This window comes from Dendrobates tinctorius, unplaced genomic scaffold, assembly GCF_039654945.1.
Source record: "Dendrobates tinctorius isolate UK_male_01 unplaced genomic scaffold, ASM3965494v1 ptg000241l, whole genome shotgun sequence".
Classification (NCBI taxonomy): Eukaryota; Metazoa; Chordata; class Amphibia; order Anura; family Dendrobatidae; genus Dendrobates; species Dendrobates tinctorius.
In genome coordinates, this window is record NW_027361908.1 from 21,618,633 (window position 1) to 21,636,720 (window position 18,088).

Genomic DNA, 18,088 nt, shown 5'->3' on the forward strand with positions numbered 1-18,088 from the left:
TGTGATCACATCAGAGCACACTTTCACTGCAATCTTGTTGGTGGTAGTTTGTATCTCCAAGTGTTATAGCTGAGTTTTGGTATGTAATGCTGTGATTTAAAACTAATTTATTTTTTTTTAATTCCCCACAGATTTCTTGCAACTGGAGAATCCCTTTCGTCACTGCATTTCCAGTACAGACTCAGGATTTCCACCATATCTGGAATAGTGAAGTACACATGCCGTGCACTGTGGGACTCCTTAGCTGAAGAGTTTTTACCAGAGCCCACAACAGAGAGGTGGATTGAAATTGCTGACAAGTTTCAACAGATATGTCAGTTTCCCAACTGCTTGGGCGCTGTGGACGGGAAACATATCCGCATTGTAAAGCCAGCCGGATCGGGATCGGAATATTTCAATTACAAGAAATATTTTTCAATTGTTCTCATGGCCATCGCTGACGCGGAATACAAATTTATTGCTGTTGATATTGGGGCCTATGGCCGCAATGACTCTCAAGTTTTCAAACTGTCTGCCATGGGGCGTAAACTGTATGGAAACACCTTCCAGTTCCCACCACCTAGACCGCTGCCGCAAACATCTGGTCCACCTATGCCATTTGTCTGTGTAGGGGATGAAGCCTTCCAGCTGTCAGAACACCTTTTGAAACCGTACTCTAGCAGAGGATTGACAAGAACAAAACGCATTTTTAATTACCGCCTCACAAGAGCAAGAAGAATGGTTGAATGTACCTTTGGTATTCTGACAGCCAAATGGCGGGTCCTATTGACTGCGATCAACCTCAAGACAGAAACTGTTGACGAGGTGATCAAAGCTTGCGTGGTACTCCACAATTTTGTTATCTGCAAGGAACCCATTTCCATTGAGGACACCTCTGAAGAAACCACCTTGCAAGATTACCATGACATTACCACTAGAAGTTCTGTGACGGTTTCAGTAATGAGGGACAATTTTGCACTATACTTTATGTCACCTCAAGGCAGAGTACACTGGCAGGATGACAGAGTGTGAAAGATTTGTGCCCTAACCAAACTTGTGTACCTTCTGTACCAACAGTATATACCTTTGCCAACCAAAGTTGGCTATCTTGTCATGGTCTCTATTTTTAGCTTTAGGCCACAGGTGTGTACCTGGTTGTGTTTTATGCAAAGTATTTCACCTTTTAACAAAAGTTGTGTACATTGTTAGGAAATCACCAACAATAAACACAACTTTTTAGGTGAAATACTTTGCTTCAAACACAACCAGGAACACAACTGTGGCAAAAAGCTAAAATTTACCCACAGTTATATACCTGGTTTTGAATACCTTTTTACCTTTTAAATACCCTGTATTTAACCTTTTTTTTTTAAACATATTTCGCCGCAGAAAGAAATGACAGACAACCAGTGTAAACAATAATTTAACTTTTATTTAAAATATTTTTTATTTTGTAAACTGTTTTTAAAGTTAAAAAAACTTTTTTAATAAAGGTTTGAAACCAACTGGGCATTTTTATTACAAAACACATCATAAATCTGTGTAGTGTGGGGTGGAAATACTGCTGGAGGGGCTGCGGGACACTTTGACAATGGGAGTGTGGAGAGAGGACTGGGATCGTGGTGGGGAAGGAACAGTTAGAGGTGATGGTGTGGAAAAAGCTACAGAATGGGTGGACATGTGGGAGGCAGAAGAGGTGGTGGGCGGTGGAGTGGAGGGCTGGGCAGGGACTGTAGGAGCAGATGATGTTGATGGAAAGTTGTATGGGGAAGGAGTTTGGTACGGGGAAGGAGTTTGGTACGGGGCAGGTTGCTGGAAGTGGGGAGGTTGCTGGTACTGGGGATGTTGCTGGTACTGGGGAGGTTGCTGGTATGTAATAGGAGGGGGAGGATAGAAAGTGGCTGGAGGGGGTGCAGATGTAATAGGAGGGGGAGGATGGAAAGTGACTGGAGGGGGTGCAGGTGGAGGAACTACAGTGGTGGGAGGTGGAGGTTGGGAGGTAACCTGCTGTAGAGCACCGTGGCACGAATGCATTACATGCATCTGCTGGGTAGGAGATAGTGTTGCCATGCGCTCCACAACAGACCTGAAAAAGGTGTGGTTTGGCGAAGATCTTGCTTCTGAATGCATGGTTTGCAGAAGTGTCTTCACCTCCAGAATGCTGGAGTTGATCTGCTGAAAGCCTGCGGAGATTTGCTCTGACAAGACTTTTAGACAGTTCTGGAAAGATGCATTCAGATGCAAGAACTCTGGCGCATAAGTCTTTTCCTGACCCCTCTGCCGCTGCCGCCCAGTACCCGCAGGTGTACTAGAGGTGGCAGGGGCAGAAGGGTGGGGTAAAGGGAAAGCGATCTCCTCACCAGCAGCTTCATGTAATGTAGGCGGCCACGATGCTCCTGTGCTGGTGGATGGGACAGATGGGTCGAATGTGTGGGAAGACTGGGAAGGTGCAGATGTACCGGGGCGGTCGAAGTGTCCCTCGGTGCCGGTCTCCTCAGGGATCGCCTCAGAAGGGTCCAATCGTGCAGGCTCCCGAGTGCTGCTCACCGTGCTGTGGAATAAAGAGAAAAAAAACCAATTAAAATAGTGACATGGTATGGCCCTGGCTGAAAAAAAAAAGTTACATCTAAACATTTTTTTGTCACATGTGGTGTGAAATATTTACCTTCTGGTGAGCATTGTATCCCGGAGGAACGACAGGGCTTGTGCGTACTTGTACTTGCTCCTGCGTCCTCCAGATCCACTCGGGGCCCGCATCTCTTTATTGAACTCCTTCTTGAAACGATCCCTCACAGACCGCCACCGCTTCACAATTCTCTCCCCTGAACCGAGAAAGGACAAAGTGGTTAGTATACAACATCAGTGTTTCCCAAACTCCAGTCCTCATGGTCCCCAGGGGTCATGTTTTCAGGATTTCCAAAGTAAATAGAAATCCTGAACACATGATCTGTGGGGACCACGAGGACTGGAGTTCGGGAAACACTGGTTTAAATCAAGCAACCGGTACTGTATATACTTACGCTCTTTAATCTGGGCCCGAGCTTCGAGGTCCTCCCAGCGGTCCACAAGGAGCGAACAGATTTCCTCCCAGAGTCGTCGGGTAACGATAAGGTCAGCGTGGCGGCGGTCAGCCATATTCCAGAGCGGCTCCCTTTCTCTGACGAGATCGATGAGGTGGTCCACATCGATTCCTCCATCCTCACCGTCAGAGTCGGGAGCACGCTGTGAAGGCTGTTAAAGAAATAGACAAAAATAACATAATTAGCCTCCACAAAAGAAATGAAATAAAAAGTGCAAAAAAACAAAGCAAAAATATTTATACTTACACGCTGGTGACCGCAGCGTTGCTGTCGCCGACGACCCTGGGAGGCACTGCGAGGACCTCTTGGCCGAGCACCAGATTGGGAAGACTAGAGAAGAAAACAAAAAATGTTATGTCTTTGGATGTAGGCATTTGTTTGCTGTGTGTGGTCTGCAGAACATTGTTTTCTATGTGTTGTGTGTAGTGTGATGTTGTGTTTCTGCGTTTGATGCAAAAAACTTACCAATTGTGAGCCCACTCCAAGTGTCTGTCCACCCCTTCCTTCTTCTTCTGGGAGCTCCTCTTCATCTTGTGATTCCTGTTTTGAAATAAAAGGCAATGAATAGACATATATTACAGAGATGATGGATTTTGGAAATAAAAACTTACCGTCAAACGCTGACGATGCGAGGGAGGGCTCCCAGAAGAAGATGTGCTGTCTTCCTGATGGCCAGACTCCATGGCTGTGGGTGGTGTTCCTGCTGCTGCCATTGCTGCTGCTGCATCTATTGGGCGGCTGTTGAATAAAGAGAAACAAAGGGCCAATGAATATCTTGATATTCCATAGCCCTAGTTTGGAGGAATGGGGGATTTGATAATTACCGTCTCTCATCTGCTGCTGGACTCCCCTCCCGTTGTTCAGCATGCTGCTCCATTTGGGGTGGTGCTGATGGTGCTGCTGCAGATGTCTGCTGCCTTCTCCTGCTCCTGGTTCTTGGCTTGGGTGGCATGTTGGGTGTGGCTGAGGGTCCCACTGTCTTGCTTTTATATATGTCTTGTGGGCAGAGCTACTGAGCATGCTCAGACCAAAAAAACCGGATCCGGCCACCGGATCCGGCTGTCGCCGGATCAGGCGCATTGCGGCGCTCATAGGCTTTCATTGTATGAAAAAGCCGGACACGCCGGATCTGGCGTGTCCGGCTTTTTCGCCGGAGACAAAAAACGTTACAGTAGCCGTTTTTTCCAGACGCCGGATCGCGTCACATTGCCAGATCCGGCGAAAATCGGATGAAACGCATGGCCATCCAGCTCGATCCGGCTCTAATGCAAGTCAATGGGGGGGAAACCGGATCCGGCATTGCATTTCGCCGGATCCGGTTTTTGTCAAAAGCGCCGGATCGCGCCTGACGGCGAAAACCTGATGTGTGAAAGAGGCCTTAGTGACAGAGCCAATTTTTTAAATTCTGACCAATGTCACTTTATGTGGTCATAACACTGGAACTTTTCAACAAATCCAATTGATTTTGAGATTATTTTTTCGTGGCACATTATAATTTATGATAATGGTAAATTTAGGTTGATATGTTTTGTCTTTATTTATAAAAAATATCAGAAACTTGACAAAAATGTAAAAAAAATTGCAATTTTCAAACTTTGAATGATTGTGCTAGTATGGGGGAGTGATCTAGTGGCTCTAGTAAAATGCTTAATATAAGTATGGATCATCTTAAATCCAGATAGTCATACCACAGAAGAACATTAATAATAACATTTCCCACATGTCTGCCTTACATCAGCACCATTTGTTAAACGCTAATTTATTTTGTTAGCCTTTTAGGAGGTTTAAAATGTAGCAGTAATTTTTCATTTTTTCAAGGAAATTTACAAAATGTATTTTTCTGAGGGACTTATCCAGGTTAGAAGTGACTTTGAGGGTCCTATATATTGGAAAACCCCAAACGTGATACCATTTTAAAAACTTCTCCCTTTCACATATTGAAAACTTCTGTCAGATAGTTTATTAACCCTTCATGCGATTTTCAGGAATTAATGCAAAGTGGTATAGCAGTAATGAAAAAGTGCTTTTTTACCAACTAAATGTCGCTAACTTCTGAAGTGACCGCTATAGCCGGGAGACTCTAAAGCCTCTATTTGGCCATGAACAGCTATGGCAATTAGATTAAAGCGGAAGCCCCCACAATCTATAAACCATTTAGCTGATGTAGTCACTTTTGAAAGCAGCAACTAAGGGGTTAAACAGATATGGACGTTGCCAACACTGATCGTTTGTGATAACAGCAAGTTGTCAGCTGTAGTCTACAGTTGACAGCTGCTGGATTTGTCACCTGTATGGGGATGATATTCTCTTATATCTCAGGTCAGTAAAAAGACGTATTGGCTGTCATTAAGGGGTTAATACACAGAAGTGACTTTTGGCACTCCTTTCTCAAGATCAGTTGGGAGAAGGGTCTCAACAGCCAGACCTATATCAATAATACATTCATCCTCTTGATAGGTGATAAATGTTGCTTATAGGACAACCCTTTTTACGTTTCCATTTCTCTGACGAGCCACCAAAGGGGAAAATAAGAATTATACCATGTCCGTTCATATAATCGGTTGCCTGTGTAATTCAGGTCAAGACCGGACACGTCCTCAGCGTCAGGGCTCATACTCACTTGCGAGAGATTCTCGCATACTCTCGTGCGAGTGTCTCGCATGAAAACCCGGCACTGCCGCTGGCACTGGGACCGGAGCGTACGGCTGCATAGAAATACATGTAGCCGCGGATGCTGCAGTCCGAGTGGCGGCGGCAGTGCCGGGTTTTCATGTGAGACACTCGCACGAGAGTATGCGAGAATCTCTCGCAAGTGAGTATGAGCCCTTAGAAGTGCTTTTTGTAGCCGCTCTCTACTTTAGCTAAGAGTTGAAGATGCTGAACCGAGGACACCTCTATTAACTTTCCTAATGTTGTATATGAAAACTATTTTCTAAGCACAGTATATAGACATCTCTCTTAAAGCTGATAGAGATATATTTATATAAAAATTTTTATTCATATATTTATTTTCATGTAAATTCTATACAGAGCCCCTGAGTCCTTCCACTTACCTTTAGGGCTCGTTCACACAACTTTTTAATTCAAATGAGTGCTATCCATGGTTCTGACAGATAACACTTGTACCCATTTTTATTCTGTGGGGCTGTGCTCCTCCAAATCCCTATGGGGCTGTGCACAACCAACTTCATCAGGAAAATGCACACATTAGCCCACACTAACACACACTAGCTAGTGTGTGTTTTTTTTTTAAAGATGCATGGTCACTGCCAACACTGATCGTAATAGATGCAGGAAGGTGTCAGCTATAGTTTACAACTGATAGCTGCTGCATTTTCACCCTTCGGGGGAGGCTGTTCTTCTATATGACAAGTCAGTAAATAGACGCACTGGTGGTCATTAAGGGCTTAAAATAATCTCCCCATTTATGCTCTTTAAGCACAAATTGGAGCTCCTTGCACAGATTCATAAAGCCCTAGAACCCAAACTTGACCATGCACCTTCAGAGCATGTGTCCTAAATGGAGAGAATGGAGTAAGCTGTTGACACCATGGGTGGCATTTTTTCCTCCAATGGAAACAAAGGACTGGCATGTTGAGATTTAGTATCATTTTTTTTTTCTCTGGTATCTCCCAAACTTGGATCACCTGAACATTTAATAAACTTATTGAGGTTGGCAGGGCCTGGATTTCCAGTATATTTCAAACTAGCTGAAGAGCCCGGCATTGCCTGGGCATAGTAACCAACTGTGGTTAGTTATAACAAATTATAATGATTATATTGCACATAAAAACATTTCACATAATATATTCAACACTACAGATTTGCAACACAAATTAACTAAACGATTACCCAAGTATTGATAGTATTTTATTTTCAACTCATTCAAGAGCCTTTTGATAAACAACATTTTTGTTTTTTCCTTTTGGTGCAAAGATGAACAGATTTTTGGCAGTTCCAACTCTTGAACAGACCACATAAAGTTGACCATGAGAAAAGCATGGAGATTGCAAATCGATCCCTACTACTTTCAAGGACTGTCCCTGAGCATTGTTAATGGACATTTAAAATCAAAAGGCCAATCAGATGGAATGAGTGGAATTCTTGGAATGAAAAGTCCTCTCCTTTGGCACATCCTCTTTCTGACCTGTGTATCTATTCCTATTCTGTGTGATACCGTCTGCTGAGCTGTGTATCTAATCCTATCCTTGTGATACTGACTGCTGAACCGTGTATCTAATCCTATCCTGTGTGACACTGTGTGATGAGCTGTGTATCTAATCCTATCCTGTGTGATACTGTGTGCTAAGCCATTTATCTAATCCTATCCTGTGTGATACTGTGTGCTGAGCCATGTATCTAATCCTATCCTGTGTGATACTGTCTGCTGAGCCGTGTATGTATTTGGGTCGCCCTCCCTGGGCCATGGGGTACTCGGTACCGTGCCCGTTGAGCTTCAATGGGAGTTGTCATGGCAGCTGGGACCCGGCCCGTGGCCCTGGGCGCCCATTGTACAAAAGGGGAAATGTTCAGTGTGCTTATGATGATTAGAATGAATGAGTCGTGACACCACCTGTGGTGTTCGGCAATGAAGGTGTTAAGCCGACGCTGTAGACAGATCCTCTGGGACAGATGGTGTGGTGCAGCAATGATGTTATAGCCCTCCACAGGCAGGGCTTTAGTCCCAGGGCAGAGTAGGAGAAGTGACACTTAGATGGTGTAATGTCGGGCGCAGGGGATGTAGCAGTGTCGGGCAGGTTGACGCAGGAATAAGTGGAGGACACCAGGGCATGTAGTTCCAAAGCTTTACTCACAGTCTGTTGTGGCGCAAGAGCCCGCATCCGTGCCGTGTCCTCCGGGTCAGGAGCTCAGCCAACTTCCAGGCAAGATGAAGTACTCCTTTCCAACACTCCGCCAACATATGTGCCTTTTCTGAACGTCTCCCTCTTAGTGCCTTTAGTGAAGTACTTATACAAAAGTAATTCACTGCACTCAACAAAAAGAGGTACTTTGCAATCAAATTGTGAATTTATTCAGAGTGTCCAATCCAATAAAAATCTGCCAACACCAGAATTTGTACAAAATACCCGACGATTCGATCCTCCCGGATCTTATTCATGGGGTACACTTAGTACATAGAATAACGGACTAAGGCACATTGGAAAGGATGACAGATCCCCTCACGGTGGTCACAGGCACTGGTATGTTTGTTTACAGTTGTATTAATCCTGCTAGACAGAAAAACCCATAGGTGGTTCTTATACGTGGAGCATTTTAGCCTCAGGTTGTGGGGGCTATCGCATAGTGCAGTCTGCCTGTGGGATCCTACATACAGGGTATAAGAAGTACAGTGAAGGCGGCAATCAAAAATTGATGTCCACCTGTGGGGTTCTCCTTGTAGGGTATGAGGAGTAGAGTTAGGGTGGCAGTCACATACTGTTATCCACCTGGGGGATTTAGGAGAATCTGAGGGGTAGAGACGGCGCTCCCGCGTCCTGTCCTGGCTGCAGTGTGAGGCAGCCTCACACTAAAATGCTCCACGTATAAGGACCACCTCTGGGTTTTATGGATACTAATGGTCCTGCAGCAGACACCGGAGGAATAGAAGTTGTCACCACTTTATTCCCACACAAGACTTCGGGGCACAACAGCAACGATAGTGAGCCGGGACTTGGTAGCAAGGAGTCCCCGAAGCATGAACTCTACTTGTACGGCAGACAGATGTAGCCTGCTTCGGGGACTCCTTGCTACCAAGTCCCGGCTCACTATCGGTGCTGTTGTGCCCCGAAGTCTTGTGTGGCCTTGCGCTTAGAACTTGGGAAGGGCTCTCCGCTAACCCAAATACTTAGTTCTCTTCTTCTCCTCACGTTCCGTACTAATCTTTTCCTTCTTATGGAGAGTCAGGCTTTCTATCAATGTTCCTTTCCTGTGCCAGCGGACCCAGGTCACTGAGGTCGGCTGCAGCACTTCCTTCATCCATCCCACTCAGGGGATCTTCTTTCACAGACTGACCTCGTCAGACTCCTGTGACAAACTGACTAAAACCTATCCTCTTCCCGCTCTTTTAGTGCAGACTAAACTCCATCCGCCTCCCAGCACGCTTCGTGTTCCAAGCAGGGAGCCACCAAAGGGTGCTTTGCTACACTACTATGTTGTGTGGGATGCAGGTGTTGGAGCGTGGTCAGGTGTCTCCACCTTACCTGCATGGTGGGGTACCACACCTCAGGAGGAGGTGCAGTACCTCTGTGGCGACTGAACCCTCAGGGGCGCCACATATTCCTATCCTGTAATATACTGTCTGCTGAGCCGTGTATGTAATCCTGTCCTGTATTATACTGTCTTCTGACCTGTGTATCTAATCCTATCCTGTGTGATGCTGTCTGCTGAGCCGTGTATCTAATCCTCTCCTTTGTGATACAGTCTGCTGAGCCGTGTATCTAATCCTATCCTGTGTAATACCGGGGCTCCCCCTGCAGTATGTGTCAGAGGGTGGTCTGTGTCGGCACGGTAATAAATTGTGTTATTTCCAGCTTTACAGAAGGACAGTAGCACCATAGAAATGATAATAATAATAGGCCGCAGTTACCACAACTGTCTACAAAAAAAACTGTTGCTCATAGCAACCAATCACAGCTCAGCTTTCATCTTTTAAACAGCTCTGGTGAAATGAAAGATGCTTAGTGATTGTTTTCTATGTGGAGTGGGCGTGGCTTGATATACATACATACATACATACATACATATATACATACACTCAGTTTTATATATATATAGACTAGTGATGGTTACTTTCTATGATATTCTAAATAAATGAAAAATAAATCTGACTTGTATAATCTCTTTTGAAGGAGCAACAAGAGCAACTTGAATCAGATCTGAAGAGAAACAATGAAGCACTTGAAGAAGATTTGAAAAATTATCAGGTAAATCATTTTAGCAGAACAAAAAAAATGTAATTATTTGTAATTTCTATGATTCTGAGAATGATCTTTCCTTTCTTTGATGGGATTAAATATTTGTAGACCTTGTCTTTAATTGTTTTACCAGTTATTGATAAAATCGGCTATTAGACATGAGCAATACCTGTCACTGCCGAGACCGCAATTAACCAAGACTTTTATGAAGTTGATTAAGTTATTATTGGGACCTGCCTTGTCTGCTGGCTAGCTTTCTCAGTACACCAATAGTTAGTTAGGTCAAGCAAAGTGAGGCAAGTCTGCTCAAACCGAGGGAATCACAGAAAATGTCAACAGGAAATAGTTAGGAAACTAAATTAGGGGCGATAACCAAGTAATGCAACATTGGAGTGCCTCCTCTGACCTGGTAAGGTGACATCACATATGGCACAGGTGTTGAACCTGCAGCTGAAATTGTGCCCTACTACTTGATGCGATGGGCTTTCTATGGCGGGCAGGGAAAGCATCAAGTCTGATCATGTCAGCCCACCATTGGCACATCCTAGGTTGTATTTGAAGGTGAACTTTCAAGTTCTAATAGTTGAGCAAGAAATACATTTTCATTGATTAAAAGTGGTTTATTCTTAAGGTAAGACATCCCATATTAATAATGGTATACAGCAGAAGCAACCGGTGAGCTTAAAGAGAATCTGTCACTAGGTTTATGCTGTCTCATCTGAGAGTAACATAAAATAGGGGCAAAACCCCTGATTTTAACTATGGGTCATTTATTAGGCTGCTGTAGTTTTGATAAAACACTTTGTCTGCTGCATCTCTGGTAGTCTTCTCATTGATGATCTTCTGTGTAATCCTCTCTTTCGGTGCAATTCTGTCAATGATGAGCTCTGGCTAACTCCACTTGGGCTATTGATGGACAGTGTTATGCCTCGCTGGGAATAAGCGGAAAGCTCCCCACTCAATGATGGGTTGTGGGGATAGGAGGAGCTCATCAATATCGAGCACTGCATAGTAGGATGTCATCATTGAGAGGACTAGCAGAGCTGCAATAGGCAAATCTGTGATTTTATCAAAAGTGCGGCAAGAAGCCCAATAAGTGACGAAGCGCTGAAAGTGGGGTCCTTGCCCCTATTTTATGCTGTTACATAGTTTCATAGGTTGAAAAAGACCTAGGTCCATCAAGTTCAACCTTTCTCCACTAATTGTTCATTTTATCACTACATTAACTCAGAGAGGAGGGGCCCCTAAGGGGGGGGGTAATGTTAGGCGTCGGGTTCCTGTCGCTGCACAGCTGGAATCCCGAGCCTTGCTTCCGGCGGTCTCCCATTCCTCTCCAGCCGCAGAGGAGGTTGCTCAGCAGACTCGTCGGTCCTAGCGCTCTGCCCAGACTAGCTCCGTGGGTTTGGTTGCTGCTGCCACATCTGCCCCAACTATAGCAACGCATGCTGGTCATCAGCGAGCTACTCCAGGGACTAAGTCCTCCTTTCGGTCCACTGAGCATGCCCGTGGGACGATCTCTCATTGGAGATCGGAGGTCACATGCTCAGTTCCTTCTCTAGCTTGGATTGGACCATCAGAGAGGTCAGGAAGGTCCCGGAAGGACGTGGCTATAAAAGGTTTGCATGGCCGCTCAGCCATGCGCTAGTATAGATTGCATTACCAGACTATGAGGAGTGAGTGTTGTATGCAAGTATGAATGTCTCTGGTGACTGACTCATTTGAAACCCCTACTCTTGGTACGCATGTGTTGTGCAGCCTAGCCTGTTAAGCGCCCAGGCTTAGGTGTTATGATGAGTCACCGAAGGAGGAAAAAACAAAATACCAGCTAAGTCCAGAAAAACCAGAGAGGTTGGCAGCTATCGGATTGCAGACCCCTGAACCTATCCACAACAACTAGCAGTAGCCGTGGGGGGTTCCTACGGTGCCCTAGACCCCTCGATCACAGCCGGAGAACTACATAGCCTAAAGACAGAAAGGGGAAAAACTAAACTGCCCCAGAGCAGACCCCAAAGCAATAGGCAGCCCCCAACATATAATGACGGTGAAGCAAGATGAAAACACTAACACAGATAGAAAGAAAGGTTGAGCAAATGATGGGGCCCAAGCTAACTACATAGGACAGGATAGGAAAGCTGCTGTCTGCCATCTGCAAAAACCCTATCAAAATGAGCCAACCGACTGATAGGAAAAACAGGCCCTGAAGTCGCTAGGCTTCAAAAGACTATATCAGCACTCAGGTATATTCTGAAGACAGAGCAAAAGAACAACAGATCAGAGACAAAAATGGAATTCAGCTCACCCCCGGCCGGGGATGGCAGAACTCCCAAAAAACAAGGCAAAACAAAAACAAAACTGAAGAGTACAAAGCAGAGCAGAAAAACTTAGCTTTGAGATGCAGGAATCAGACTGGTCTCCAAGAATCCAGCAGGAAAATCACCAGCCAGGAAGAAGGGCGTCGGCAGCCTTATATCCAGTCCTCAATTCCAGCCACCCAGTCATCATCTAGCTGCCCAGGTGTTTGGTAATCAGTCTCACTACCTTCCTTCACTAGAGGAGGGAGTTCATCAGACCTCAATGGTGAAGGGAAAAATGAACTCACAACAGTACCTCCCCCTTGAGGAGGGGTCACCGAACCCTCATCCATGCCACCAGGGCGATCCGGGTGAGCCTGATGAAAGGGACGCACCAATCTTTCAGCATGAATATCAGAGGCAGAGACCCAGGAATTATCCTCCTGACCATAACCCTTCCACTTAACCAAATACTGGAGTCTCCGTCTAGCCAGACGGGAATCCAGTATCTTCTCTACCTCATATTCCATGTTACCTTCAACCAATATAGGGTCAGGAGGTGCAACCACAGGAACTACTGGTTCAACAAACCTCTTCAACAAGGACTTATGAAACACATTATGAATTTTAAATGTGACAGGAAGAGCCAACCGAAAAGAGACCGGATTAGTAATCTCCAAAATCTTGTAAGGTCCAATAAATCTAGGCTTAAACTTAGGAGAAGCCACCTTCATAGCGATATTTTTTGATGACAACCAAACCATATCACCCACCTTAAACTGGGGACCAACGGTCCTACGCCGGTTGGAAAACTGCTGGGCCTTTTCCTGGGAGAGAGAAAACTTATCCACTACTTGGTCCCAGATCTGGTGCATTCTCTCCACCACAGTGTCAACACCTGGGCAGGCAGAAGGCTCCACCTGCCCTGAAGAAAATCGAGGGTGAAAACCAAAGTTACAAAAAAAGTGACATCAAAGTGGCAGAACTAGCTCTATTATTTAAAGCAAATTCGGCCAAGGGCAAAAATGAAACCCAATCATCCTGATCGGCAGAAATAAAACATCTCAAATACGACTCCAAAGTCTGGTTTGTTCTCTCCGTCTGCCCATTGGTCTGAGGGTGAAACGCAGAGGAGAAGGACAACTGAATTCCCAGCTTGGAACAGAAAGTCCTCCAAAATCTAGACACAAACTGAACTCCTCTGTCAGATACAATGTTCTCAGGAATCCCGTGCAAGCGAACCACCTGTTGCAAAAACAAGGGCACCAACTCAGAGGAAGATGGCAACTTAGGGAGTGGTACAAGATGGACCATCTTAGAGAATCTATCACAAATCACCCAAATGACAGTCATTCTCTGAGAGACAGGCATATCAGAGATAAAATCCATTGAAATATGGGTCCATGGCCTCCTGGGCACCGGCAAAGGCATCAACAAGCCACTAGAGCGAGAACAAGGTTTAGACCGGGAGCAAGTCCCACAGGACTGCACAAAATTCCTGACATCACGAGACAAGGCGGGCCACCAAAAAGACCGACTCACAAGCTCTCTAGTACCAAAAATACCTGGATGACCAGCCAATGCAGAGCAATGAACTTCAGACATCACTCTCTTCCTCCACTGGTCAGGAACATACAACTTTCCACTAGGACAACACTCAGGTTTGTCCTCCTGAAACTCTTCCAGAGCACGTCTCAAATCGGGCGAGGTGGCAGAAAGAACTACCCCCTTGCCTAAGATGGTAGCAGGCTTAGTCACAACAGGAGAATCAGCAAGGAAACTCCTAGAGAGGGCGTCTGCCTTGACATTCTTAGTGCCCGGAAGAAAAGAGACCTCAAAATCAAAATGTGTGAAAAACAAGGCCCACCTAGCCTGTCTAGGATTCAAGCGCTTGGCCGACTCCAGGTAAATCAAATTCTTGTGGTCAGTAAGGACCACGACTTGGTGTTTGGCTCCCTCCAACCAATGTCTCCAGTTCTCAATTGCCCATTTCATGGCCAACAGTTCCCGATTCCCCACATCATAGTTACGTTCGGATGGGGAGAACTTTCGGGAAAAGAAAGCACAAGGATTCATTTTAGATGTCACAGGATCTTTTTGGGACAACACCGCTCCTGCACCAATCTCAGAAGCGTCCACCTCCACCTGAAACGGGAGTGAGACATCAGGTTGCCGCAAAACCGGAGCAGAAGTGAATCTTCGCTTCAGCTCCTGAAAGGAAGAAACAGCCTCCGGAGACCAATTCAGCATATCAGCACCCTTCCTAGTCAAATCCGTCAATGGCTTGGCAATACCAGAAAAATTAGCTATAAATTTCCGATAAAAATTAGCAAAACCCAAAAACTTCTGGAGGGCCTTCAAATAAGTGGGCTGAACCCAATCATAAATGGCCTGTACCTTGGCCGGGTCCATTTCAATAGTTGACGGAGACAAAATAAATCCCAAAAATGAAATCCTCTGTACCCCAAAAAGGCATTTCGATCCCTTGACATACAGGGAATTCTCCCTCAAAATCCGGAACACAGTCCGGAACATGTTCCACATGAGAGTCCCAATTCTTGGAGAAGATCAAAATATCATCCAGATAGATAATCAAAAATTTATCCACAAAGTCTCGGAATATATCGTTCATGAAGCATCGGAAGACAGAAGGGGCATTAGTGAGCCCAAAAGGCATCACCAGGTACTCAAAATGTCCCTCCGGAGTATTAAACGCCGTCTTCCATTCATCTCCATGCTTAATGCGAATAAGATTATACGCCCCCCTGAGGTCAAGCTTGGTAAACCAGCAAGCACCTTTAACTCTGGAGAATAGATCAGAAATCAGGGGTAACGGATACTGATATTTAACAGTAATTTTTGTTGAGGGCACGATAGTCAATACAAGGCCTTAATGAACCATCCTTTTTAGCCACAAAAAAAAAAACAGCACCTAAGGGTGAAGAGGATGGTCTAATATGACCCTTCTCCAATGCCTCCTTAATATAGGATCGCATAGCCTCATGCTCGGATACAGATAAATTGAAAAGCCGACCCTTGGAGAATTTACACCCCTGGTTCAGCTCAATTGCACAGTCATAACTCCTATGAGGAGGCAAAGACGCAGACTCATTCTCACTAAATACATCATAAAAGTCAGCCAAATAGTCAGGAACATCATGTGACTGGGGAGAGGTGCAGAAAACAGGAGCATCACTAAGGGCACACCGACAACCCCAACTCACCACAGACAAAGATTTCCAATCCAGAACTGGATTATGAATTTGCAACCAGGGAAACCCCAGAACAATGGTATCATGCAAATTATGCAACACCAAAAATCTGCAATTTTCTTGATGGTCTGGGGCGACCCGCATTACTACCTGGGTCCAAAACTAAGGTTTATTCTTCGCCAAAGGAGTAGCATCAATACCCCTCAAAGGGATAAGCATCCGTAGAGGTGTCATAGGAAATCCACAACGTTTATCAAAATCCAAGTCTATCAGGTTCAGAGCTGCTCCTGAATCCACAAAAGCCTTGGCGGAAAATGTGGACAGGGAGCAGATCAGAGTAATTGCCAGAAGAAACTTAGGTTGAACACCACCCACAGAAAACTTGTGTGCACAACGTTTCTCTCGTTTAGGGCAGACAGAAATAATATGCGAGGCATCTCCACAAAAAAAACACAGCTTATTAAGCCTTCTGAACTCCTGACGTTGCGCCCTAGACCAAACTTTATCACATTGCATAGGTTCAGACATTTGTTCAACAGGTGGCAACATCTCTCGTGTAGTTTTGCGTTCACGTAAACGCCGATCCATCTGAATGGCTAATGACATAGAATCGTCAAGACCAGAGGGAACAGGAAATCCCACCATAGTATCTTTTACAGTTTCTGACAAACCCTTCCGAAAGAGGGCTGCCAAGGCACCATCATTCCAGGTAGTAAGGACCGCCCACTTTCGGAATTTTTGACAGTACAACTCTGCCGAATCCCGACCCTGGCTTAATGCCAACAGGGTCTTTTCAGCCTGATCAATAGCATTAGGTTCATCATACAACAACCCCAAGGCTTGAAAAAATGCGTTCACATTATTCAGAATAGGATCATCTGGTTTCAAAGAAAACGCCCAATCCTGGGGATCGCCGCGCAGCAAAGAGATGACAATTTTAACCTGCTGCGCGGAGTTCCCCGACGAGTTAGGCTTCAAGGCAAAAAATAATTTACAATTATTCTTGAAATTCAAGAATTTAGACCGATTCCCAAAAAACACATCAGGAGTAGGAATCTTTGGTTCACCAGCATGTGAATGAGCAAGATAGGCGGAAGTTCCCTGCACTTCAGCAGCGAGCTGCTCCACATGATCAGACAATTGCTTCATCTCCATTGAGAGAAAAATTCCCCCTACGGCCTCAGAGAAATAGAGGAAAAAATATGCACACAAAAAAAAAAATTCTGACACTTTTTTTTTTTTTTTTTTTTTTACAATCCTCTCCTGCTATTGAGTACCCTAGGATCTGCGGTATGGCTGGTGATTCTGTTATGATGAGTCACTGAAGGAGGAAAAAACAAAATACCAGCTAAGTCCAGAAAAACCAGAGAGGTTGGCAGCTATCGGATTGCAGACCCCTGAACCTATCCACAACAACTAGCAGTAGCCGTGGGGGGTTCCTACGGTGCCCTAGACCCCTCGATCACAGCCGAAGAACTACATAGCCTAAAGACAGAAATGGGAAAAACTAAACTGCCCCAGAGCAGACCCCAAAGCAATAGGCAGCCCCCAACATATAATGACAGTGAAGCAAGATGAAAACACTAACACAGATAGAAAGATAGGTTGAGCAAATGATGGGGCCCAAGCTAACTACATAGGACAGGATAGGAAAGCTGCTGTCTGCCATCCGCAAAAACCCTATCAAAATGAGCCAACCGACTGATAGGAAAAACAGGCCCTGAAGTCGCTAGGCTTCAAAAGACTATATCAGCACTCAGGTATATTCTGAAGACAGAGCAAAAGAACAACAGATCAGAGACAAAAATGGAATTCAGCTCACCCCCGGCCGGGGATGGCAGAACTCCCAAAAAACAAGGCAAAACAAAACTGAAGAGTACAAAGCAGAGCAGAAAAACTTAGCTTTGAGATGCAGGAATCAGACTGGTCTCCAAGAATCCAGCAGGAAAATCACCAGCCAGGAAGAAGGGCGTCGGCAGCCTTATATCCAGTCCTCAATTCCAGCCACCCAGTCATCATCTAGCTGCCCAGGTGTTTGGTAATCAGTCTCACTACCTTCCTTCACTAGAGGAGGGAGTTCATCAGACCTCAATGGTGAAGGGAAAAATGAACTCACAACACTTAGGTGTAGGTAGAGGCAGAGTCTGAGACTAACATCAGTGTCCACCGGTGGCTCTGCACGTCACGGTGCACGTGCTCGACACTTCACCTTAGTCAGCAGTTGTAGTGGCATCTGTATGTGCGACGCCGCGCGCTCAGTAGGTCTAGAGGGACTCAGACCTCGTGTCCTTGGGGCTGAGTTCTGTGACCGCATACTGAGCGCTCTCTTGCCAAGTGCTGTGATTTTAACAGGCTCCGGCATTTATGTTCAGCGGTGGCACGGCTCTGTGTCGTAACAGAGTTCACTTCTGTTCCAACTGGGTGACGTTAACCCACGTGTGACCTCCTGTATACCGCTTTATATTTCTGCCATTACTAAGCAGCAGTTTACCACCCCTACACGGTGGACCCTGGGCTGCGAACGCACCTTATATATTATTTCATCTTTATTATTTGGTGCGTTCCGCCAGCCCTGTAACATTATACTAGCGCCAGGGTCTGGCTAGTAATGA

At 45.4% G+C, this 18,088-nt stretch overlaps 1 protein-coding gene across 1 annotated transcript in view; it reads left to right on the top strand.

Annotated features, from left to right (window-relative positions):
- The window catches only part of LRRIQ1 (leucine rich repeats and IQ motif containing 1), a 267,121-nt gene that overhangs the window by 22,036 nt on the left and 226,997 nt on the right, over positions 1-18,088 (top strand). Inside the window, exon 6 of the mRNA XM_073556994.1 lies at positions 9,908-9,982. Within this exon, the coding sequence (XP_073413095.1) occupies positions 9,908-9,982 (75 nt within the window). The remainder of the gene's footprint in view (positions 1-9,907; positions 9,983-18,088) is intronic.